General features: G+C 40.7%; 1 protein-coding gene across 11 annotated transcripts in view; it reads left to right on the plus strand.

The window, feature by feature from the left end:
* ptpn4a (protein tyrosine phosphatase non-receptor type 4a) overlaps positions 1 to 25671 on the plus strand; it is a 233746-nt gene that overhangs the window by 161417 nt on the left and 46658 nt on the right. For 8 of the 11 annotated variants that reach the window (XR_013499489.1, XM_078227896.1, XM_078227899.1 and 5 more), the window contains 7 exons: positions 4323 to 4376; positions 11679 to 11837; positions 14605 to 14764; positions 19285 to 19368; positions 20344 to 20400; positions 24532 to 24688; positions 25081 to 25247. Coding sequence is in view for 10 of the 11 variants with exons in the window: in XM_078227896.1 (XP_078084022.1) it covers positions 4323 to 4376; positions 11679 to 11837; positions 14605 to 14764; positions 19285 to 19368; positions 20344 to 20400; positions 24532 to 24688; positions 25081 to 25247 (838 nt within the window). In the remaining variant the exon portion in view is untranslated. The remainder of the gene's footprint in view (positions 1 to 4322; positions 4377 to 11678; positions 11838 to 14604; positions 14765 to 19284; positions 19369 to 20343; positions 20401 to 24531; positions 24689 to 25080; positions 25248 to 25671) is intronic. The other 3 variants (XM_078227897.1, XM_078227903.1, XM_078227904.1) reach the window with 1 other exon arrangement.

The raw sequence follows: 25671 nt of genomic DNA on the forward strand, positions 1-25671 counted from the left end.
ACTTATTAGGGAGAGTCAACATGGCTTTGAGAGTGGTAGGTCATGTTTGACCAATCTATTAGAGTTTTTCGAGGAGGTTACCAGGAAAGTGGATGAAGGGAAGGCGGTGGATGTTGTCTACCTGGATTTCAGCAAGGCCTTTGACAAGGTCCCTCATGGGAGGTTAGTTAGGAAGGTTCAGTCGCTGGGTATACATGGGGGGGTAGTAAATTGGATTAGACACTGGCTCAATGGAAGAAGCCAGAGCGTGGTTGTGGAGGATTGCTTCTCTGAGTGGAGGCCTGTGACTAGTGGTGTGCCGCAGGGATCGGTGTTGGGTCCATTGTTGTTTGTCATCTATATCAATGATCTGAATGATGATGTGGTAAATTGGATCAGCAAATTTGCTGATGATACAAAGATTGGAGGTGTAGTGGACAGTGAAGAAGGTTTTCAAAGCTTGCAGAGGGATTTGGACCAACTAGAAAAATGGGCTGAAAAATGGCAAATGGAATTTAACGCAGACAAGTGTGAGATATTGCACATTGGAAGGACAAACCAAAGTAGAACGTACAGGGTAAATGGTAGGACTCTGAAGAGTGCAGTTGAACAGAGGGACCTGGGAATACAGGTACAGAATTCCCTAAAAGTGACGTCACAGGTGGATAGGGTCGTAAAGAGTGCCTTTGGTACATTGGCCTTTATAAATCGGAGAATCGAGTATAAAAGTTGGAGTGTTATGGTAAGGTTATAATTGGAGTATTGTGTACAGTTTTGGTCACCTAGTTCCAGGAAGGATGTAAATAAGATTGAAAGAGTGCAGAGAAGGTTCACAAGGATGTTGCCGGGACTTGAGAAGCTGAGTTACAGAGAGAGATTGAATAGGTTGGGACTTTATTCCCTGGAGCGTAGAAGAATGAGGGGAGTTTTGATAGAGGTGTATAAGATTTTGATGGATATAGATAGAGTGAATGCAAGCAGGCTTTTTCCACTGAGGCTAGGGGAGAAAAAAACCAGAGGGCTTGCGTTAAGGGTGGAAGGAGAAAAGTTTAAAGGGAATATTAGGGGGGGCTTCTTCATGCAGAGAGTGGTGGGAGTGTGGAATGAGCTGCCGGATAAAGTGGTAAATGCGGGGTCACTTTTAACATTTAAGAAAACCTTGGATGGGTTCATGGATGAGAGGGGTGTGGAGGGATATGGCCCAAGTGCAGGTCAGTAGGACTAGGCAAAAAAATGGTTCGGCACAGACAAGAAGGGCCAAAAGGCCTGTTTGAACTGTAATTTTGTATGGTTCTATGTACGGTATTGGCCTCTGTTTGTAAGGAAGAATTAGAAGCAGTTCAGGCTTAATACAAGGATTGGGTGGATTGTCTTGTGAAGGAAGATTGGACAGGCTATTCTTGTACCCGCTGAAGAGTAAGAGGTGACTTGATTGAAATATGAGTTTCTGAGAAATCTTGACAGAGTGGAGGTCGAAAGAATGTTTCCTCTTGTGGGAGAATCTAGAATGAGAGTCCCTGTTTAAAGTTTTTGGTGTAGTTCCAGAATAATTTCCAGCCCATATCTGTAGGAGAGGCAGCATAACTTGAAAGGAAATGCAGTAGTTGCTAGACTAATGCATGTAACAATCCCTTGGGTAAGATGCTGGAAGGCTGCTGGCTTCCATGGTGCCAGTCAGAGCTTTGTGATGGCAGAAAATCTGTTAATACTTTATTGATTTCATTTCCTCTCTTCTTCCCCTGCTCCCACCTCCTCTGTGTTGCCTAAATTGCTTTGGATGGATCCAGTAATTACTTCTGGCAATTGAAGTACAGACTTGTTCAGTGCTTTGGATTTATGTGTTTTGGACTGGGTCATGATTCTCTTCAGAGCTTGACTGAGATCCATATCTATTGGGACTTTGTTAATAAGGGATGCATATTGGTTTGAACTTCTACTTCAGACAGCTATTAACTGAAATAAAAATAGTAAATAATAATCTGCACATCAGGCAGTATCTCTAGAGAGAAAAACCTTTTAACCTTTCAGGTGAAAATCTGGACAGTGGGAAAGGAATTGGTAAAAGGGCAAGTGTTCCATCTGCTGTGCTTGCACTGAAAGGTGATGTGAGAAGAGTGGTGGTGGTGTTAGGAGTAATTAAGAAGTACACACAGGAAAGTTAATCTCTTTCCTTCTCACCCTCCAGGTTCCCAAACATTCCTTCCAGATGAAAGTGATTTACATGTACTTTAAACTCAGTGTACTGTGTCTGCTGCAGTCTCCTACACATTGGGAAGATCAAATGCAAGTTGCGTGACCACTTTGTGGATCGCTTCGCTCAAGACTACAAGTTCGACCCCAAATTCCAGTAACCTGCCATTTCCATCCTCTCTTGTCCGCTCACACTGTGATCTTTCTGGAGCAGTGCAGGAGACCAAAGACAGTGGAGCTCAACATACGCCTGAGAAACACTGCCTCGTCTTTTGATTCTGCATTTCAAAACCTTTGAGACTCAACTTGGAATTCACTGATTTCAAATCGTAGCCCCTACCTCCAATTTTTCACATGGCAGCTGCTGATGATTCTGATATTCTTTGAGAGATGGCAGGCGCGTTGATATTAATTTTCCAAAATTCATTAGGTTCCGGAAAGGTTCCTTCAGACTTGAAAGTAGCAAATATAGCTCCTGTATTCAAGGAGGGAGGGAGGCAGACAACGGGAAACTATGAGTCAGTTAGTTTGATGGCTTGTCATGGGGATGGGGTTGTGATTGATCATTAAAGAGGTTGGAGCTGGACATTTAGACAAACTCATGGTAATTGGGATGAGTCAGTGTGGTTTTGCAAAGGGAAATCATGCTTAACCAATTTACAGGAGTTCTTTTTGAGGGGTAACAGGCGTCGTGGACGAAGACGAGCCTATACTCCACTTGCATTTCCAGAAAACATTTGGTAAGTTGCCACATCAAAGGTTGTTGAAACAATTAAAGCTCATGATGTAGGAGTTAACATGTTTGCCTGGATTGAAGATTGGCTGGCAGGCAGAAAACAGCGAGTATGCATAAGTGGGTTTTTCTCTGATTGGCTTAACTTGAATGAGGGAAGCGAAGACATGGTAGCTAAATTTGCAGATAATACAAAGTAGATAGGAAAGTATTTAGTGCGGCAGATAGCTATAGATAGGTTAAGTGAGTGGGCAAAGATCTGGCAGATGGAGTATAATGTGGGAGAGTGTGAAGTTATTCACTTTGTCAGGAAGTATTTAAAAAATCGGTATTAAATGGAGAACGACTCAATCTCTAGGTGCGTAAGTCACAAAAAGTTAGTATGCAGATGCAGTGTGTAATCAAGAAGGCAAATTGAATCTTTGTTTCAAGAGGAATTGATTGAAAATAAAAATAATGATGTTATGGTTCAGTTATATAGGGCATTGGTGAGACCGTACCTTGAATACTGTCTGCAGTTTTGGTCTCCTTATTTAAGGAATGACATAAGAGCATTGGAGGCAATTCAGAGGAGGTTTCTAGACTGATACCAAGAATGAGCAGGTTGTATATGAGGATAGGTTGGAAAGGCTGGGCATGCTTCCACTGGAGTTTAGAAGAGGGAGAGGTGACTTGATTGAAATATACAAGATCCTGAAAGATGTTGACAAGTAGGCATTGAAAGAATATTTCCCCTTGAGTCCAGAACTAGGGGGCACTGTTTTAAAATTAGGGGTCGCTCTTGTAGGACAGAGATGGGGAGAAATTATTTCTGAGGGTTGTGCGACTTTGAAAGTCTGCCTCAAGGCAGTGGATGTGTGATCACCGAATATTTTTAAGGTAAAGGTAGATCAATTCTTGCTAGTCAATCCAATCAGAGGTTATCAAGGGTAGATGGGGAGATGGAACTCAACATTGGTCAACAAAATGATCAACCATGATCTTATTAAATGGCAAAGTAAGCTTGAGGGGCTGGATTTTGTATATTCGTATTTCGACCTCCTATAGACCTATTTTTCTTTCTTTACTTGGATCATTGCTATCTCCTTTTACCTTGCGCTGTAATTTCTTCTGTCATTTAATTTCCCTGCCTTTTGCTCTATCACTGATCTTTTGTTCTTTTCACCCCTCTTGCTTTTTCCTGCCTCCATGCCTGTTACATTTCTAACTTTTTCAAGTTGAAATTTTCACTATTTCTTCCTCCACAGATCCTGACAGACCTGATTATTTCCAGTAATTTCTCAATTTATTTCAGATTTCCAGCATCTGCAGTATTTTTCCTTTGTGTCTCATGTTAACTGATCCAGTGGAAACCAGCATTGTTGTCTGGTCAATGGAAATATTGCTGATATCCAATTGTGATCAGTCTTTTTTTTTCCAGATGTAACCCTACACCTCATTGCCAAATTTGGGACCAGTTTTTCGTAAATTCTATGTGAGTTGTAGCTGCATGCCTTCTCATCCTTCAGCAATGGCCTTTCTAGCTTATTTTATCTTAAATCAATTCTAAGTGACTCTCCAAATGTCTTTCTCATCATTTTAAGGTAGTATCCTCATTTTCTTATTCTAAATTATTTGGCTTGTTCCCCTTTCCTGGTACGTTTCTGCTTTTGCGCAAATTTATTAAATAGGAAATGAATAAACAAATAAAAGTAGAAGCATAATGGCCCAGACTTTGTGGTTAAATTAAGATGTTATCAGCACTCGCTATTTTAAAGATCTAATTGAGCAGCAATTTACAGACAAGTGTGCATGCACAGTTAAGCACGGAAATCTGGAATTTCCAGCCATGGTTGTCCTGCTTTCCAAAATCTTTACTGTATTTATTGAGAGACTTTCCATTGAAATTTATACTTCCTGGCCTCAGACTCTGCATGCCTCGGTTAAGGATTCTTCAATCTGATCAGTTTAGGAGTTGCATGGTAGCTTGTCCAATCGTCTTGATTGCATGTAAAGAACTCCTTGCTGAAGTGGATCACTAACCAACTGGAGCATAAACGCCAGCATGAACTGCTTGGGCTGAATGGCCTTTTTTCTGTGCTGTATGCTCAATATGATCACTGCAAGTTCCAGTGCAAAAGCCTGCAAAGGCCTGCAGGCACATATAAAGAACACCTGACACTATTAGTTCACCGCTGACCGCAATATCTTCACCTGTATACTATGTCTGCTCCAGATTAAATAATAAATAGTTTGCAACTCCAGTGTAAAAGCAATACAATTTTTTAAAAATGAAGTATCCCTGCAAATAGTATACAAAAACAGTTGCCTAATAAATGTTTCGTTCAAAAGTCTGCCGAACAAATCAACTGCGTGCTGTATTTTGAGTCATTTGTCTCCATCCTAAAGCAAATTGTCAACAGCAGTTATTGTATATATCAACATAAACCAGAGCATGATTTCTGTACATGAAACTGCGTTTTCTTTACCCCTACTTGTGATAATTAAAGAAACCATTATTTAATTGAAAACCTTGATTAAAATACATCATTTTTGTCATGGTTAGTTTTGTATATTTGATGGTGCATGTATTCCTTTAGAGTCATAGAGGTTTACAGCATGGAAACATGCCCTTCGGCCCAACTTGTCCATGCCGTCCTGTTTTTAACCACTAACTTAGTCCCAAAGCCTGCTTTTGGTCCCTATCTCTCTATACCCATCTTACCCACGTAACTGTCTAAATGCTTTTTAAAAGACAAAATTGTACCTGCGTCTACTACTACCTCTGACAGCCCATTCCAAACACTCACCACCCTCTGAGTGAAAGAATTGCCCCTCTGGACCCTTTTGTATCTCTCCCCTCTCGCCTTAAACCAATGCTCTTTAGTTTTAGACTCCCCTACCTCTGGGAAAAGATGTTGACTATCTAGCTGATGTATGCCCCTCATTATTTTATAGACCTCTATAAGATCACCCCTAAGCCTCCTACGCTTCAGGGAAAAAAGTCCCAGTCTATCCACTTATAACTCAAACTATCAAGCCCTGGAAGCATCCTAGTAAATCTTTTCTGCTCTCTTTCTAGCTTAATATATTTTCTATAATAGGGTGACCAGAACTGTACACAGTATTCCAAGTGTGGCCTTACCAATGTCTTGTACAACTTCAACAAGACTTCCCAACTCCTGCATTCAATGTTCTGACCAATGAAACCAAGCATGCCGAGTGCCTTCTTCACCACCCTGTCCACCTGTGACTCTACTTTTGAGGAGCTATGAACCAATATTCCTAGATCTTTGTTCTATAACTCTCTCCAACGCCCTACCATTAACTGAGTAGGCCCTGCCACGATTCAATCTACCAAAATGCATCACCTCACATTTATCTTAGAACATAGAAAAACTACAGCACAAACAGGCCCTTCGGCCCACAAGTTGCGCCGGTCATGTCCCTACCTACCTAGGCCTATATATAGGCTTACCTATAATCCTCAATCCTATTAAGTCCCATGTACTCATCCAGAAGTCTCTTAAAAGACCCTATCGAGTTTGCCTCCACCACCATTGACAGCAGCCGATTCCACTCACCCACCATCTTAATTAAGTTCCATCTGTCATTCATTGGCCCAATTGATCAAGAACTGTTGCAATCCTAGATAACCTTCTTCACTGTCCACTATGCCACCAATCTTGGTGCCATCTGCAAACTTACTAACCATGCCTCCTAAATTCTCATCCAAATCATTAAAAAAAAACAATGGACCCAGCACTGATCTCTGAGGCACACTGCTGGTCAGAGGCCTCCAGTTTGAAAAACAACCCTCGAGAATCACCCTCTGTCTTCTGCCGCCAAGCCAATTATTGGCTATCTCACCCTCGGTCCCATGAGATTTAACCTCATGCAACAACCTACCATGCGGTACCTTGTCAAAGGCCTTTGCTAAAGTCCATGTCGACAACGTCAACTGCACCACCCTCATGCATCATCTTGGTTACCCCTTCAAAAAACTCAATTAAATTCATGAGGCATGATTTTCCACTCAGCCATGCTGATTGTCCCTAATCAGTCCTTGCCTCTCTAAATGCCTGTAGATCCTGTCTCTCAGAATACCATCCAACAATGTCCCCACTACAGATGTTAGGCTCACTGTTCTGTAGTTCCCAGGCTTTTCCGTGCAGTCCTTCTTAAACAAAGGCACAACATTTGGTACCCTCCAATCTTCAGGCATCTCACCTATGGCTGCCAATGATTCAAATATCTCAACTCGTGGACCCGCAATTTCTTCCATAGCTTCCCACAATGTCGTCGGATACATTTGGGGGCCTGTAGTACAATCCTCTCAGTGATCTCTCCCTCCTTATTTTTCAGTTCTCCCCATATTAACTCAGTGGGTGAACCCTCGGATATAACCCCTCTCAATACTGCCGTGATGTCCTCCCTAATCAAAAACGCAACTCCCCCTCCTCTCTTGCCTCCTGTTCTATCTTCCCTATAGCATCTGTACCCTGGACCGTTGAGCTACTGGTCCTGTCCCTCCCTTAACCATGTTTCAGTAACAGCAATAATATCCCAGTCCCATGTACCTATCTATGCCCTGGGTTCATCTGCCTTGCCTGTCAGGCCTCTTCCATTTAAATAAATGCAGTTTAATCTAGACTTCCCTTTCTCTCTGCCCTGCATTCTCAGACCATCGGTCCAGTTAGATATAGGAAAATGCTGGTTGGGATTCAGTTCATATAGCGGACAACAAAATAATTTTGTGTTGTGTATGTGGCACAGAGAATCCTTAGAACATCTCTCAGCCCAAAGCTTGTGTGGAAAGCAATTAATTGCTGTAGATGAACCAAGTACATCATTCAGCCATGTCTTGTCAAGAATAGATCTCTTGCCTTGTACATTCAAAATGAAAATATAACCAGGAAGATGTAATTGCATTGTATTGAGACTAAGTTACATAAAGTTCAGATGGCTTTTCATCACAGGTCTTTGAACAGAATTGAAAGTATATAAACACCTATTCAACAAGTACACTTGTAAAAACTTCTTTTGTCTATGGCAAATTATTTTTCTACCAGCTGTTAACTATTTCCCAGTTCAGTAATTTTGAAAGGATGGTATACTTTCCCAAAGTATTTGATTCAACCATGAGGAACAACTGATGAGATGTGTGGCTTTGTCCTGCCATCTTACCGTCCTAACTCAAAAAATTCTAGATTGGAATGAAAGGACCACCAGCTAGCATCTTTCTGATTCTCCCATTTCTTTTCCCAATCTACTAGCATTTAGACAATGGTCAATGAACAGATGTCCGGATTTCTGTTTTTATATTGATTCATGGAATGTAGGTGCCATTGGCTAAGCCAGCATTTATTCTCCGTCCCTAATTGCTCTTGAGAAGATGGTGGTAAGCTGCCGCCTTGAATCATTGCAGTCCATGTTTTAGGTAAACCGGCAGTGCTGTTTGGAAGGAAGTCCCAAGATTTTGACACAGTGACAGTCAAAGAATAGTAAAAAATTTCCAAGTCAGAATGGTGTGTGACTTGGAGGGGAACTTGTTCCTAAGTGTCTGCCATCCTTGTCCTGGTTGGTCGTAGTTGTGGCCTTAGAAGGTGCCGTCTGTAGCTTGTTGGTGAGTTCCTGAGTAATGTCGGGAAGACTGTGCCACCATGTGCGTCCGTGCTTGCCGATTATATGTCTGCGTTGTACGTAGAGCTTGGTGACTACTTGTTTCTGGTCTGTTGATTGCATGCTATCATTTCAGGTTTATGCGCAAAAGTCAAGTCACATCTATCACATCCCACTGAGAAAGATCAATGTGCATAATTATTGAATGTCAAATAATTGTTAGAATGGGACCCAAACTGTCAAATTGCACCTTCAACATAATTCATATTTCTTCCTGCACACTCGCTCCATTACTTGGTTTGAAAGGATGTTTTGACAATGTGCTCTTGAGTCCAGTGTAGTCTGGCATTTCTGACAAGGTATGGAATTGTGCATCAACAAATTAACATCTCATGGAATGAACACATCATATGAACCATTTCCAATGAGTAGATCTTGTTTTTGAAAAGCAATGTCATAAATATCTAACTTCATGTTGACTAATTCTGACAACAAGAAATTATGTTGGATGAATGTAGTTAGCTCATTTCCAAAGTGGTTAGAACATAAAACATTACAGCGCAGTACAGGCCCTTCGGCCCTCGATGTTGCGCTGACCAGTGGTACCAATCTAAAGCCCCTCTCATCTACACTATTCCAATATCATCCATATGTTTATCCAATAACCACTTGAACGCTCTCAACGTTGACGAGTCCACCACTGCTGCAGGCAGGGCATTCCACGCCCTTACTACTCTCTGAGTAAAGAACCTACCTCTAACATCTGTCCTATATCTCTCACCCCTCAATTTAAAGCTATGTCCCCTCGTGCTAGCCTACACCATCCGAGGAAAAAGGCTCTCACTATCCACCCTATCTAATCCTCTGATCATCTTGTATGCCTCGATTAAGTCACCTCTTAACCTTCTTCTCTCTAACGAAAACAACCTCAAGCCACTCAGCCTTTCCTCATATGATTTTCCCACCATACCAGGCAACATCCTGGTAAATCTCCTCTGCACCCTTTCCAACACTTCCACATCTTTCCTATAATACGGCGACCAGAACTGTACGCAATACTCCAAATGCGGCCGCACCAGAGTTTTGTACAGTTGCAGCATGACCTCCTGGCTCCGAAACTCAATCCCTCTACCGATAAAAGCTAACACACCGTACGCCTTCTTAACAACCCTATCAACCTGGGTGCCAACTTTCAGGGATCTATGCACATGGACACCCAGATCCCTATGTTCATCCACACTACCAAGTATCTTACCATTAGCCCAGTACTCTGTATTCCTGTTACTCCTTCCAAAGTGAATCACCTCACACTTTTCCGCATTAAACTCCATTTGCCACCTCTCAGCCCAGCTCTGCAGCTTATCTATGTCCCTCTGTAACCTGCCACTTCCCTCCGCACTGTCTACAACTCCACCAACTTTAGTGTCATCCGCAAATTTACTAATCCATCCTTCCACACCCTCATCCAAGTCATTAATAAAAATGACAAACAGCAGTGGCCCCAAAACAGATCCTTGCGGTACACCACTAGTAACTGAACTCCAGGATGAATATTTCCCATCAACCACCACCCTTTGTTTTCTTACAGCTAGCCAATTCCTGATCCAAACCACTAAATCACCCTCAATCCCATGTGTCCATATTTTCTGCAAAAGCTTACCATGGGGAACCTTATCAAACGCTTTGCTGAAATCCATATACACCACATCAACCGCTTTACCCTCATCCACCTCTTTGGTCACCTTCTCAAAGGACTCAATAAGGTTTGTGAGGCACGACCTACCCTTCACAAAGCCGTGCTGACTATCCCTAATCAAATTATTCCTTTCTAGGTGATTATAAATCCTATCTCTTATAATCCTTTCCAATACTTTGCCCACAACAGAAGTAAGGCTCACCGGTCTATAATTACCAGGGTTGTCCCTACTCCCCTTCTTGAACAAGGGGACAACATTTTCTATCCTCCAGTCTTCTGGCACTGTTCCTGTAGACAATGACGACACAAAGATCAAAGCCAAAGGCTCTGCAATCTCCTCTCTAGCCTCCCAGAGAATCCTAGGATAAATCCCATCCGGCCCAGGGGACTTATCTATTTTTACCCTTTCCAGAATTACTAACACCTCCTCCTTATGAACATCAATCCCATCCAGTCCAACAGCCTGAATCTCAGTACTCCCCTCAACAACACTGTCCTCTCCAGTGTGAATACCAACGAAAAATATTCATTTAGTGCCTCTCCTATCTCTTCAGACTCCACGCACAACTTCCCACTCCTGTCCTTGACTGTCCCTAATCTTACCCTAGTCATTCTTTTACTCCTGACATACCTATAGAAAGCTTTAGGGTTTTCCATGATCCTACCCGCCAAAGACTTCTCATGTCCCCTCCTGGCTCTTAACTCTTTCTTTAGGTCCTTCCTGGCTAACTTTTAACTCTCAAGCGCCCTAACTGAGCCTTCACGTCTCATCTTAACATAAGTCTCCTTCTTCCTCTTCACAAGAGTTGGAATCAAACAAAGGGTAACACTTACAACTTTGAGTGTTCAAAAAATAGGCAAGAGGCAAGCTGTAGTGTGTATGCTCAGATAAGCGTACTTTTATTGTAACAGCACTGATCTATTTATTAGTACAGAAATATTATGAAAAATGAATGTTGAGCCTGTTATTTTTCACTCTGGTGCTATCTATCAGAGGCTTTTTCTTTTGCTGATAGCAAGAATCAGTAGCTAACTTTGAAGGCCAGCACATTATATTTTATATGTGATGACATTTCTTACTGGAACATTAAATTTATAATGTCGTTGCTGTAGTATTGCAGGATTATAAATTCAATTTGTAGTGGCTTGTGGCTTAATGCGGAGAAACAGCTGGTGTTTTATTATATTACAATAGTGACAACGTTTCAAAAGTGATTTGTGAAATGCTTTGGTAGACCATGAGAATTTAAAATGTTCTATATAAATTCAGGTTTGTTCTGTGTGTAAGAATTTTTTGTGAATGATGCTATTTGGATTTTTTGGAGATGGGTTGTGTGGAAACTGTTACAATACTGCCATAGTTGAGAATTAGTAAAATACATGTTGTGGTAATTAATTTGGTGATCATGTGTCCTAATTGGTTTCTGTTCTCTTTTTGTCTTTGCAACTGAAATTGCCAAATAAATTCTTGGAATAAAGTCGGAACTCCACATTCACTCAGGAAGGAAGCCGTCTGAGACCATCATCTGTAGGACACTTGGTTGACCACATAGTGCATATTTCATCAAGTGAAGTCTTTGCCAACCACAAATCTCCTTCCTCCACGCAAGCAAACAGTATCATTCTGGAATCATCTCCGTAAGTTTCCCTTACTGGTCATTTAACACACCTTTATTCAGGAGATTTCTCTAATGTGTGTGTAGGAGTTTTCAGATTGTTTGGGTTTGGAGCCTAATGTTGTGGTTGAGTAAGAAGTTCACAGCAAAGTCATTTTTTGCCTCCTCTTTTTTTATATCTTCACTCATTCTGGTTTTTAAATTCCCCTTTTTTTCACTGATAGCTGCTGACCTCGATTCCTGTTAAATTTTTATAATGTAAGGGTAGAATTTTCTATCATCAAATCTAAATTGTTCCAGAATGAAACTTGCAGCAGTTATTAATCCTGCAATGTGGATGCCGTTCGTCATGTGTCTTCCAGTAGTAGTATTCTCATATCCAAGCACCACACAAGGTAGACACCAAATGCAATAAAATCTCATAATATTGTACTTTACCCTCCAAAATATAATGGTGATCAAATCTGCCATTTGTGACATAACTTTGGCCTGCATCAAATTATAAAACATGTATTCAACATATCCCCACTTGAATTGTAACTGGACATAAACATGCGGTTTCAAATGAAAGTTGCAATTGCTTCTGTTCAGCATTCAAATTATAACTTGTGCACAGCAGGCTTGAGATGGTCAATTATTTTGCTTTATCATATGTATGAAAACTAGCTTTGATTAGAATTAGCAGGTGATCCATTTCCAGCCAACTTGACTGATTTATTTTTCTTTGACCCTGGCGACTATGCAGATACATTTTACTGAAAGATAATTTTATTCACTGAAAATATCAACGTGGTCCTGTTGGAAAGAAGTGCAAACATGGCCAGTTAGGATAATGCAACCCGGTGCACAGTGTACATCATTAAGAAGACTGCCTGGGGCTACAGCATTAAATACTGTTCTAGACTGTAAAATAAGCTGCTTTCATCTACCATTCATAATGAATCTCAAACTTGGCTGGATAAACACAAAGCAGTGCACTCTTTGGTAAAGTTTGATCTTGCAGTTCACAGCTTGTTGTACCAATATGAAGGGTGCACTGTTTCCTTTCAGAGGAAATAATAGTCTTCAGAGAAAATAATGGATGTTTCAAGAAAGAGTGCAACTGTGTAATATAAGTAGCAAAGTCTTTCACCATTTTTTGGTTAACACCTTTCTTTGCCAGTTGTTAAGGTGGGACTTGACCTGACCTGTTTTTAAGATCTGCCATGTTAGCCCTAACAATAGTCAAAAGCTATAGATTGTTGGATTGGTAAAATCTTTCCACTGTTTCTCAACTGCAAAAACATCTCATTTGATTTAATGCAGGCAATTGAAGCGGAAGAAAAGTTTAGAAAAATAACATTTTGTTCAAAGTACTTGCCATTTTCACATTGGGAAGGGAGAAACACCAAATAAATGTCATTGGGTTGGAGAAATATTTTTTTTCACATCAGCAGAGCCTTGGCATGTCAGCTGTAACTACTGCTGGGCTATCCACAAGTAGCTGCATGAAATGAAAAAGCACATGCAAAAATGACACCCTTTTTAAAGGTGCAAAGACAGGAATGAGCCCTTATTGGAGGGTTTTAATTTACTAAAATTGATTAATGTAACTGATAAATGGCACTTTATAGTTTTCAAAACGCTTGTTATTTAAAATTGATTTATTCATAGGCAGTGGACGAAAGCAGTGATTAAAAATGATTTTTTGTGATAACTCCGTTTTCCACTATATTTATAAAGCTACACCAGATTGCGCCACTCAATTTAATACAATTTTTTTGTTCTAAACGTTGCTCTGGTTCATGCAAGATTTTAATTCTGCAAATGAGCTTTGAGCCTTGAGCAAAAGCAAATTCTGAAAATTAGTGCAATTTGAGTCCAGATCATTGTTTGTGTGCAAAGAGGAAATTCTTCGCCTGGGACTATAAGATAAGTTGTGCTCAGCTGCAGACTGTAGCACAAGATTAAAAGTATTTGCGTATTCATTGACAGGTCATTGAAACTCTTCAGTGTGTGACAGCAGTAAATGAGGCTAACCGGTTTTTTTGGGAGAATATGGTAAATGATTTGAATGTCCATCATAAGATGTAAAATTGAGCCCCTATAGCACAGTCCATTTCCATATAACAGCCTTTTGCATAGTTTGGTTGCCGTATTATTATGTGCAGTGGTAAAGGTGCAACAAAGAGCTACACGTTGACATGTGGCCTCAGGTACCTAATGTGTCCCTCTTTCCTTTCGCTCGGTGTTGGCAAGCCATCCTTTTTTGGCCTCCTTTTCATTTTAAATGCTTTTGGTTCAGATGCCAGGAACTTTTCTGACTACCGTCTCAAGTTGAAAGAGGTGGTGCAAATCCTTGGCATTTAGTTTGGAACTGAGCTAAGCTTTTTATCCTAAATCCAAACCATCATGGAAAGGGCTATCCATCTCCAGAATGTTGCTGGGTTATGCTTCTACTTTTCTCCGCTTCTGTTGAAACATTAAAACAAAAATAGGAAATGCTGGGATCCCTCAACCGATCAATCATCAACTTTGGAGAGAACAGGCAAGTTAGCTTTTCTGATGTAGACCCTTGATTGCACATGCTGACTGACCTCCTGACAGTTTTCAGGGATTTTTTTTGTTTTAAACTTCCAGAATTTTTTATTCTTTCATTGTCTTTACTTTTGAAGCCCCACCACACAGAGCATTGGCAATAAATCCCCTCTGTTCATGCTTAATATCCACCTTCTTGTAAAGCTCTCAGATATTCGTTTTGTAATAGTTCTGTTTGAAGTCATTATGCATTAAACTCAACTTCTTTTTAGTTGTCAGGAGACAGCTGGAGAAGGACGGCCGCCTGCATTGCCACCAAAACAGAAAAAAATCACGACAACCCAGTCTCAACAGTCTAATTCCTGCCATCAGGAATTGGGCCCTCACTTCCAAGATCTATTGGATGGTCCCATAACATCAGATAAATCTACTGTAAGATGTCATTAAATTAAATAACTCATTTTAGAGTGGTTAACGATAGTAAGGTAGTCATCTGAGCAGACTTGACTATTTATCAAATATAAACCAGTATATGCTTCACTCTGCATTGAAAAATAGCTGGGCAACATGATATATAAATGCTACAAACCATCCAAAGATGTGTGTCCAACAGATCGATTTAGTCTGTGGGTGAAGAGAGTTAGCATGCTTTCTATTTGTGTGTGCTGATTTGCCTCTTATTTTCAGTATACACTGCTGGCTGGCAGCAATGTAAAAATGTGCCTTTCCCTGTCAGTATGCAACCTCTCCATCAACAAGTCCTCAGCTTGTCCTAATCGCAGCACAGAAACTGGGTCCCTCATGGCCACAGGGTAAAGCTTCAGAGGAAGGCTTGGCCCCCAGACATGCAGTGTGCGGGACCATCAGCTTGGATATGGCCTGGCACTCGTGAACCAATCCCAGCTGGAGGCGAGCAGCTCCACTGTCTTGTGCGTATCTCGGGTGAGTTGAAAGCTAAGGGCATAATCCTGACAAAAACGGCTGGAGTGGAGCCCAAAGGCAGATTGATATCTTAAGTATGTCATCTTTCTGGCAATTCCTGCAACCAAGCCAGTGCCAAAGATAGTCGTTTCTTGGACCTAATAAGTGGGTTGAGAGAAGGACCCTGATTTTTCGGGAGCCCAGGGTCTCCTTATATTTTTGCCAGGCTTTAGGCCCAATGCCATAGTGTGTTAGTGTAACATGGGAGACAGCAGTTATGAGTGATAAGCCCAAGTTGATTGGTGCAGAGAACAGGCTATTGTCAGTGGTTGGAACATCATTTCACACTGGTCAGACACATATCTCGACCCCTGATCAGGCAGCCCCCAACTAGTTAGGTACTGACCTGCCATGGTCCATCCGCGTTAATGAGTGCTTAGAGTCTCTGTTCAACAAGTTGACAGAATCCATTGTGCCAAGCAAAGAAATAAAACAAATGAAAACAAAGTTGTTGCCAACTCTTTGCCAAACTGGAACATCAGGACCATGTGCACAAGATTGACAGTTGACTTGCACCTAATCGATAGGCCGAACGTTGACATAGCTTCCATGCAAGAGACTTGGCTTGCAGAGAGTGGATAACTTAAAGAAAAACTTTACATATTCATCTGGCATAGGGGAAGAGTTCAGAGGAAACCCGTAAGCCAAGTGTAGGCTTCGTTTGAAGGAAGTAACGACTCAATAATAGGAAACCGCTCCCCCACAAATGGTTCAGAACATCTTCTCTCCATCGCCTCTCAACTCAAAACAATGCTATTTAACTTTATAAGTATCAATGCTGCAACGTTCTGCTCCACTACAGAGGTAACGCATCATTTTGAGGAGTTTGACACTGTTATTAGCAGAATCTTTAAGTCAGAACATCTTTATCTACTCGGATTTCAAGAGTAGGCACTGACAAGTAGGCTTGTCAGGGAAACTGGTAACCCTGCAGCAACTGCTATCTCTGTTGGAGGTAGGGGCAGTGCTCCAGAATATGTGTTGCAAAGATTGAGACCCAATACAAGAATAAGGGCAACTTTGCATTTGCACTGGTTACTGAGGCAGCTCCTTGATGAGTATCATGGAAAACATATTTGCACGTGTTGCCCTTGTCAGACTGCTGATCTTGGCTGAGCACATCTATCCTGAATCCCAGTGTGGTTTCAGATTGTGATTGTGGTTGGAAGATTTACAGTTGACGTGATCATCTCCACCTGGCAGCTTCAGGAGAAATATGAGCAAAGACAGCTATACATTGCCTTCAGTCTCACCAAGGCATTCGACCATGTGAGCAGAGGCAATCTATTCAAACTGCTAGAGATTACCTGCCTGCAAAGCTGCTCAGTGTGATCTCCTCTTTCCAGCCAACATGAAGGAAAAGGTCAGCTCTGATGGTGCAACATTAGAACCCTTTTGAGATCCGCAATGCAGGCAAACAGGGTTGTGTTCTGGTGCCAGCACTCTGGCATAGCTGCTGTCATAAGTCTTTAGGCTATCTATGGAGGGTGTCTGATTATCAGAACTGACAGAAACCTGTTCAGCCATGCTCCCCTAAGACCCAAGACACAGGTGTGCCAAGTTCTCCTCCGAGATTCTGATAATACTACACTAGCATTCCATACCGAAGAAACCTTCAGTGGTAAGTGGATTGACTCTCACACCTGTGAAGAGTTTGATTTGACCATCAATATCAGGAATACAAATATCATTATATTGACAAATGCAACCATGCCACCATCTGTCAGGATCGACTTTGATGCTGGTGGTTGTTGATAGCTTCACATATCTAGGTTCTGCAATCACCAATAATCTGTCTGCTGAAATCAATGTGCACATCACAAAGGTTGCAGATGTTTTGTCCAAACTGAGCAAGAGATTATGGAACAAAAGCAAACTAACTGAGAAGACCAAACTGGGTCTACCAAGCATGCATCCTTAGTGCGCTCCTCTACCATAATGAGACTACATATTCCAGGCAGGAGAAAAAAACTGAACAATTTTCACTTTCACTGTCTCAGACATATCCTTGGCATCTCGTGGCAGAACAAGATCACCTTTTGGTGGTCCTGGAGCATGCTAATTTTATCAGCATTCATTCATTGCTAAGCTAATGACATTTGTGCTGGCTCAGTCACATTCATCGGATGAATGACAGCCGTGTGTCCAAAGACTTTCTGTACAGTGAGCTGGCCACAGGATCATCACCTTGTGGACTTCAATACCCTTGCTACAAGGACACCTCCGAGTGAGATATGAAGGTGGTGGACGTTAACACCAGGAGGCAGTCACTGATGGCCTTGATCTTATGGAGACTGACTATTTGAAAGGGCATTGCAAGAGTTGAGCAGAAATTAAAAGCTGAGCTGGCTGAGAAGAGATCCTAGCAAATCCTCGACCTTCTCAGCCCAGTTTTTTTCTGCAGCAAATCCAGCAAAGAGCACCATATTCTTGTGCCACACTGTGATGCCGAACACAGAGATGACAACCACAATACAAACCATTTCATGAGATGGAAAGGCACCACCATAATAGAAAGAAAATTTATCTTAAATATCTGAGCCATTTGTTGAAAGCTTAGCTCTGCAGTGTTATGTAATGCAGTTTACACAAGCATAATAAAGCCATATGTTTGACCTTGCATTATATTCTTTAACATGCTCAGTGGCATTGCATTCAGCATTGTTTAAATGAACAGTAGACTGATGTAATTCACAGAATTGATTCACAACTTCCGACTGAGAGTTTTTAATAATTAGGAAGGAAAGTTGCAAACAAACTGGGAACCCATAATCTGTGCTGGATTTAAATGTTAACTTTGATTTCACTTGATCTATTTTAGGTTTAATATAAAGCACTGTAAGTGACTGTTGATCTTAAGGCAGTTGTATGCTGTGGATCAAATGCTGAATTCAACACAAATATAAAGGAAATATCATTTGAATTGAGACAGTTGTGCAAATGTGTTTTAAAGTTTGTTTATTTGTCACAAGTAGACTTACATTAACATTGCAATGAAGTTACTGTGAAAATCCCTTAGTTGCCACACTCTGGCACCTGTTTGGGTACACTGAGGGAGAATTTAGCATGGCCAATGCACCTAACCAGCACGGATTTCAGCTTGTGGGAGGAAACCCACGCAGACACTGGGAGAACGTGCAAACTCCACACAGACAGTGACCCAAGCTGGGAATCAAACCCAGGTCCCTGGTGCTGTGAAACAAGGGTGGAGGATGTCACAAGGGTGATAGAATCCAGTGATACAAGTTTCAGGATTCTGATACCCAAATCCAGAAAACAACTTTTCTGTAGTCACTTGAACTCCGTTTTATTGGTCGAAATCTACAAATCCAATTTGTCTTTAGATGTCCCAGTTGCTGTGAAATATTGTTTGGACATTTAGATGCAAGTCAATATCTTGCTATTTAATGTGTTTTCAAATAAACAACCTTCAAAAGGATAATATAAAAGGGTAACTGCTAATGTCTGAATCTCAGCATTTGTGAAGAGATAAGACAGGTTATATTCTAGCGTACAGCCTTCATCGGACCACTCTGATGGCTCCAGACCTGAAATATCATAACCTGTTTTTTTTTCCCTTTTGCAAATGCTGACTCACCACCTAAGTTATTGATAGGATTTTTTTATAAGTAAAAACGTAGATAAAGGACCAAGGCTCACAGTGCAAAAGTCACAGTCAGTAACCCAAACAAGATGCAGTTTTCCAGTTCAAAGCTATCTTTTAAAAGCCTGTAGATAATAGGAGGGAGGTAGTGGGTTTCCGTCATTTATTTTCACAGAAAAACATGAGAAAGGATCTCAGATGAACATCCAATCATCTTAAATGCTAATTGGATGAGATTTGTTGACAAGCGATCTCTAGAGTTGAAAGTTAAGAGCCTATATGTTCTGCTTAATTTGTAGTCTTTAAGAAGAATCTCCAGTCTCTTTCAGTACATGTGACTTTAATATCCTGTTTCTGCTTTCTGCAGCCGAATGGTATTGTTCCTCACGACAATCTAGTTCTGATAAGAATGAAAGCAGACGAGAATGGGAGATTTGGTTTCAATGTTAAGGTACTTCTTGCTTATATTGACAAGCTCTCTTATGCAATTGAGTATGCAATACTTATTCTGAATTTGTTCAGTACATTTAGTCATCACAAAACATGTGGTCACACTTGAGGATAAGAAATCAGTTACTTTTTAGTGTTTCTTTTACAAATATATATATTTTTAAAGATGTCCACGTGCAAGATTGTTACAGAAAACTATATGTTTTCCACAGAGATGAAGCTGTAAACAATCTGTTAGCTTGCATATTAAATATCTCAGCTATTGTGCTAGAAAATCCCTTGATCCTAAAATCCTTTGATCCTGTCTGCTGAGGGAGATAAAAAGTGAGACATGGGCAGGGGAGGCATTGTGAAACAAGAAAGATGCCAAGGCAGATGCTCTCCTGTTTAAGTCAATGAGAGTATGATGACCACTGGACTGAAAGGATGTTTTCTTATCTTGTGTTCGTGAAAATTAGTAATACACATTGAGTTAAGTGCTGTTGAAGTTCAGTTATGAACTGTTTTGAATATTAGCTCTTTTGTAAAATAAAACTTGTTTCTGGCCTTGTCTCGCTCCGTCTGCTTTCAGAGATGGAACAGGTGGAAAAAAAATCTGGTTCATGTCGTAAGGGGTTATTGTTGCACCCTCAGGTTATACCATTAAAGAAATATATAGGGCAGCATGTGTCAACTTCCATCAAAAGCAAGGTTCTCATGCTGCAACCACTCAGGCCAAAAATGTTGTCTATGACAGATCAAATTTGTCATGCTTATGATTTAGACAACAGAACTTGTTAAATGTAAAATGAACATATTTGTAACAATATGTATTAGTGATGATGGTCAATAGTAAATTTTATGGAAGATGGATTCCTGGTCTAAGTACAGAAATATGGTGCACTTTCTTGTTTAATTGACAATTGATAGCCTGTTCTAACAATTATGTTCATTTACTTCTTGGGGAAAATTAAACTCATTTTCCTTCTTTTCACAGGGAGGTATTGATCAGAAAATGCCAGTAATAGTATCACGAGTGGCACCTGGAACACCAGTGAGTAGCTAAAAAGTATTATATGAATTAATTTTTTTCAACAATGCTGACACATTGAAAATTATGTAAGTTGCATTAGCTGATTTTTCAACGATGTCGCAGGTGCAATGCTTCCAGGGAAGAGAGATTTCCACCATTTTTTTAAGAAATCTGCCATTTTAAATTCATGTTCCATCATTCATAAGTGGGTTTTTTTAAACAAATCTCTGCAGTCAGTGAGGATGGGGTCTGTACCGGGCTGGAGCTGGGTTGAGGGTCTGTACTGGGACAACTGCTGCTCTGGATGCAGACTCTTTGTATTCGAGAATGTAAGTCCAGTCCAGGATTACCATGGCATCTCCCAGGGATCCTTTTCTCGGTTTAAGGGGATCCCGTGCACGGCTCTTTTGAACATGGGATTCTGATCAAGCCAAACCTCCACAGGGTGTGGGGAATAGTGAGGGAGTAGCGGAGCCCTAGTCTCTCCAGAGTGCAGAAGGTTTGCAGTCTGATGGGGGTTGACAATTGAGGAGGGATCAGTGGGGGCTTGAACCTGATGCAGAATATGTTCTTCTTTGAATTAGATCCAATTGCGAGTCCTTGCGAAGTAATATAAAACTGACATGTTGAGGCGCATGCTTTAATACAATACAACTTAACTCCCCAGGAGAGCGCAACGCAGCTCAAGTGTCAGGGAATTATAGTGAATAGATGTCGGTTTTCAATCACAGTGGCTTTACCTTGAAGGGGTCTGCAAGGCCCCACTGGGTGAGTGGTGGGGAAGGAAGGTTGGGAAGAGTGGTGCCTGAGTTAAGGTGGGGGAGAGATGTTGTGTTGAGTGTGTATGTGTGGGGGTAGGGGCTGATTGCGATGTGTGTTGGGGAGATCGAGGGCTGACGGACTTCACTTTGCCATATTCCTTGTTGACAGAAGACTGAAACCTACATTGTTAGGAAAACAAAGGTAGTTTTAAGGGTTTTGTACTGGTAAACATGGTAAACATAAAATGGGTTTAATTAATGCTCTGTGCTTAAAAGGATGAGACCTATAGTTAGATTCATGCTGGACAAAAGTGTTTGTGTGGGGGGTTGGTTTCAATTCACACTGAGATTCTTTCAGCATGAAGGATAAATAGCGGTCGTTGCTTAGCATCTGGAGGCCCTTTTAAGGATAGAAAAGCTTTTTAGTTTTAGTTGGATATATTGCAGTTGGAGACAGGGCACTGGGCGGTGAATATTTCTCAACTCTGCCAGGAGAAGCTGGATAGGACAAGGGAGTTGCAAAGATGGATGCTTCCTAAGGAACAAGTTGGAGTCCAGATAACCAGCGAGTTGGGAAAGATTGTCAAAGACGACTGGAGTTGAAAGAGCAGAGACCAAGGTATTGTTCAGGAGAATTCGAGGAAGAGCAGACAATGGGTTCCGAGTTAAAGAGACAATTGCAATAACCAGTTTTAAGGGGGGCCCGCAGACTTCAGAGGTAAATGAAGCATTTGATGTCATTTTAATAAGTCTGGGAATGAAGAGTTAGAGTGATTGTTAACAGTTTGTACAGCAGCCAAGGTAAATAAATCTTAATGGGGTTGGTGTGAATCCTGGAGTGGAAGCTTTGTTTAAAAGTGTCATTTGGAAAACCCAGACTGGATGTCAGAATGCAAACCACGAATGGGGAAGGCATTGTTGCGAATGTAGATTTTAAAACCTGTTTTTTTGGGGAGTGGAGTTTGGAAGCTTTTGTGTGACAATCATCTGAGAGGTGGGGGTTGGGGGGGAATCTGAAGAGAAGTCCACAGATGTTCACTTGAGGCTCAGAGTGGCGAGTGTATTTGACCACAGCCATCTTGTGTGTTTAGAATCATAGAAATCATAGAAACCCCACAGCACAGAAAGGGGCCATTCGGCCCATCGAGTCTGCACCGATCACAATCCCACCCAGGCCCTACCCCCATATCCACCCACTAATCCCTCTAACCTACGCATCTCAGGACACTAAGGGCAATTTTAGCATGGCCAATCAACCTAACCCGCACATCTTTGGACTGTGTTTAAGGGACGTTGTGTTCCTCGTACCATTGTAGCTTAAGATATACTTTGTAATTTGTGTTCATCTTAAAATCTGTGTATATTTGTTAAGCTATGGAGCAAGTATGGATGTATTGAATCATCATCCAATTTTTCCATATTTAATGAATGTTTTTTGTTCTTAAAACTAATTGGTGATTTTGTGACTCTGTTCTTCCATGTTATAGTTTTTAAAAGTAAAAGTTACTATTTTTTGAACCATGATTCCATCCTGGGATCTTGCTGTCCAGTTATAACATCTGGGATTGTAACAGCATGTAAAATAACAATTTTACATTGATCTATAATATGCAACCTCTAATAATAATATGCTGAACTGTACTATGCTTCTTTATGGGGGTCTTGTTTTTGCCGGCATCCGGGGTCACCTTTTAAAGGCTATATTTTCAAATATTCGCTCATAGGATGAGGGCATTGCTGGCAACATCAGCATTTGTTGCCCTTCTCTATTGTTCTTGAGAAGGTGGTGGTGAGTCATATTGAACAATAGTTTACAAAACAATGCCGTGATCCTTTGTGTTGCTTCATGTCCAGCAATTCTTGTTCTGTTATTAGTATGGACTTCATCCTGTATTACATGCACTAACTGCACTGTATGCTGTAATGCTGAAGCCACTTACAAATACATTGGTCCACTGTATCAATAGTGATGGAAGGTGAACAAAAGGAAAACTAATATTTCCACTTGCACGAAATCTACTAATTCCATCTATTTGAAGTGGCCTTGAAGCAATCCCATTCACTGCAGATTATTAAAAAGTGCTGCAATTGCATGATTCCTTGTCACAAAACATTTTCAGACCTATTTGTTTTCACCACTCCTTCCTGAATGTTTCTGAACCTGATTTAAGGCAGGAAAAGAAACAGATTTTGCAGCTTGTAATTTTTTTTCAGGAACTTGGATATTAACACAACCAAATTGTATTACTCCACATAAACACTGTATATGCTCATGTAAATGCTAATGCTGTGATTTTTGCCCCAATAAAATGTAATTTCCATATACCTTGTACAAAAGTTCAATACTTCTTCAGAGATCAAAGCTGTAAAATTTCAGAACTGAAGTATCATCTCTACAATCACATCAAAAACCTCAGTTCATTATATTTCTTCCAGTCCCTATTTGTCAATAAGGCAGGAAGGATGTTGATCAATTTTGGTTGTTGAAACATCTGACTGAAGTAATTTTTACTTGCTGAATTTCAAGCTGTGGAAAACTACTGGAACATGTAAAAGGCCAGAGCAAAGTCAAGTGTAACTTCAGCTGATGTTCCACCCTGAGGGTTTGCTGCTGAGTATCTGTGCTCCATTTTTTGAGAAGTTGAACACACAGGAATTGGCAAGATGGGGAACCCTTGTAGACTCTAAAATGACAGGTTAACACAGCTGATTATGTATCTAGGGACACTGTCAGATTACATATTTGAGCCACATTGCCATGACCTGAGCACATAATCTAGAATGATGCTTTGGTGAGAATATTGCATTATCAAAGTTACTGTGTTTAAGATCCAATATGAAAAGGATATGGTTATCTCAGTGAATATAAAAGTTCCATTTTGCAAAACTGGATAGGGTTTTCTGATGTTTTATCCATCATTTTTTTCCCTCCCCCAAAACCACCTAAATAGGCCATCTGGTCATTCATCTCGCTGTTATTTGTGAGACTCTTGCCCTGGAGAAATTAGTTATTACATTTGCTTACAAAAAATAAGAAGTGCTTTGGGCCATCTTGAAAGACTTGAATGTTGCATATAAGCACATTTTTTAATCATCTGTGGATTTGAGCAAATATTCAGATATTTTTAGGCATGTTATTAATGCTGAGTAGTGGTCTATAATTTTATTCCCCTATTGGTAGGAGCTAAATCTACATTGAACCCTCGTTCAGTAAATTTGCAGGAATTGAGTGTACTTTCACGTAGCTGTTGCTGAAATTAATGTCTGCTATAAAATGTGTAACTTCTTAAAATTAGACTGATGTTTCCACTATAGAATGCAGCAACTGTAAAACTCTGGTTTAAATGGCTGAAGAGGTTTTAGACATCTTCTGCTTTCTCTTAATGTTCAGGCTGATACTTGTGTTCCACGACTCAATGAAGGTGATCAGGTTGTACTGATCAATGGCAGGGATATATCAGACTACACCCATGACCAAGTTGTCATGTTCATCAAAGCCAGCTGCGAGATTCGCTCTGAAGAACTAATATTATTAGTTCGACCCAATGGTAAGTATATATCTTCATTTACTTTACAAATAACCAAGTAACTATTATGCAAGCTCAATAGCTTTTGGTACCTGAAATGAAAACAGAAAATGCTGGAAAAACTTAGCAGATCTGGCAGTACCTATGGAAAGAGAAAATAGAATTACCGTTTCAAGTCTGTATGACTTTACAGACTCGAAACATTAACACTGTTTCTCTCTCCACAGATACTGCCAGACCTGCTGCTTTTTCCAGCATTTTCTATTTTCATTTCAGATTTCCAGCAGTATTTTGCTTTTGATTTAGCTTTTTATATCTAGCATGCTTATCTAGCTAGTTAAATCAATTTCTTGAGTGATTTATTGCATTGTCTTTAAAGTCATTCTATAACTGTGAATTTGTTTCATTTTAAGCTGTTTATGACGTCGTTGAAGAGAAGGCAGAAAGTGAACCTGATTTTCAGTACATTCCAGAGAAATCTCCTCTGGATGTAATCCATCAAGATGACGACGCCTTAAGAGAATCAATGATACATTTGCGAGATGCTCTGGAGACTGGAACTATTCTTGCACAGTTTGATGTGAGTATTTTGTTCACCTTTTTTTAAACCACATAAGATTACATAAGAACATAAGAAATAGGAGCAGGAGTAGGCCATCTAGCCCCTCGAGTCTGCCCCGCCATTCAATAAGATCATGGCTGATCTGAAGTGGATCAGTTCCACTTACCCGCCTGATCCCCATATCCCTTCATTCCTTTACCGATCAGAAATCCATCTATCCGTGATTTACACATTCAACGAGGTAGCCTCCACCACTTCAGTGGGCAGAGAATTCCAGAGATTCACCACCCTCTGAGAGAAGAAGTTCCTCCTCAACTCTGTCCTAAACTGACCCCCCTTTATTTTGAGGCTGTGCCCTCTGGTTCTAGCTTCCTTTCTAAGTGGAAAGAATCTCTCCACCTCTACCCTATCCAGTCCCTTCATTATCTTATAGGTCTCTATA

The sequence above is a fragment of the Mustelus asterias genome, chromosome 14, assembly GCF_964213995.1.
Source record: "Mustelus asterias chromosome 14, sMusAst1.hap1.1, whole genome shotgun sequence".
Classification (NCBI taxonomy): domain Eukaryota; kingdom Metazoa; phylum Chordata; class Chondrichthyes; order Carcharhiniformes; family Triakidae; genus Mustelus; species Mustelus asterias.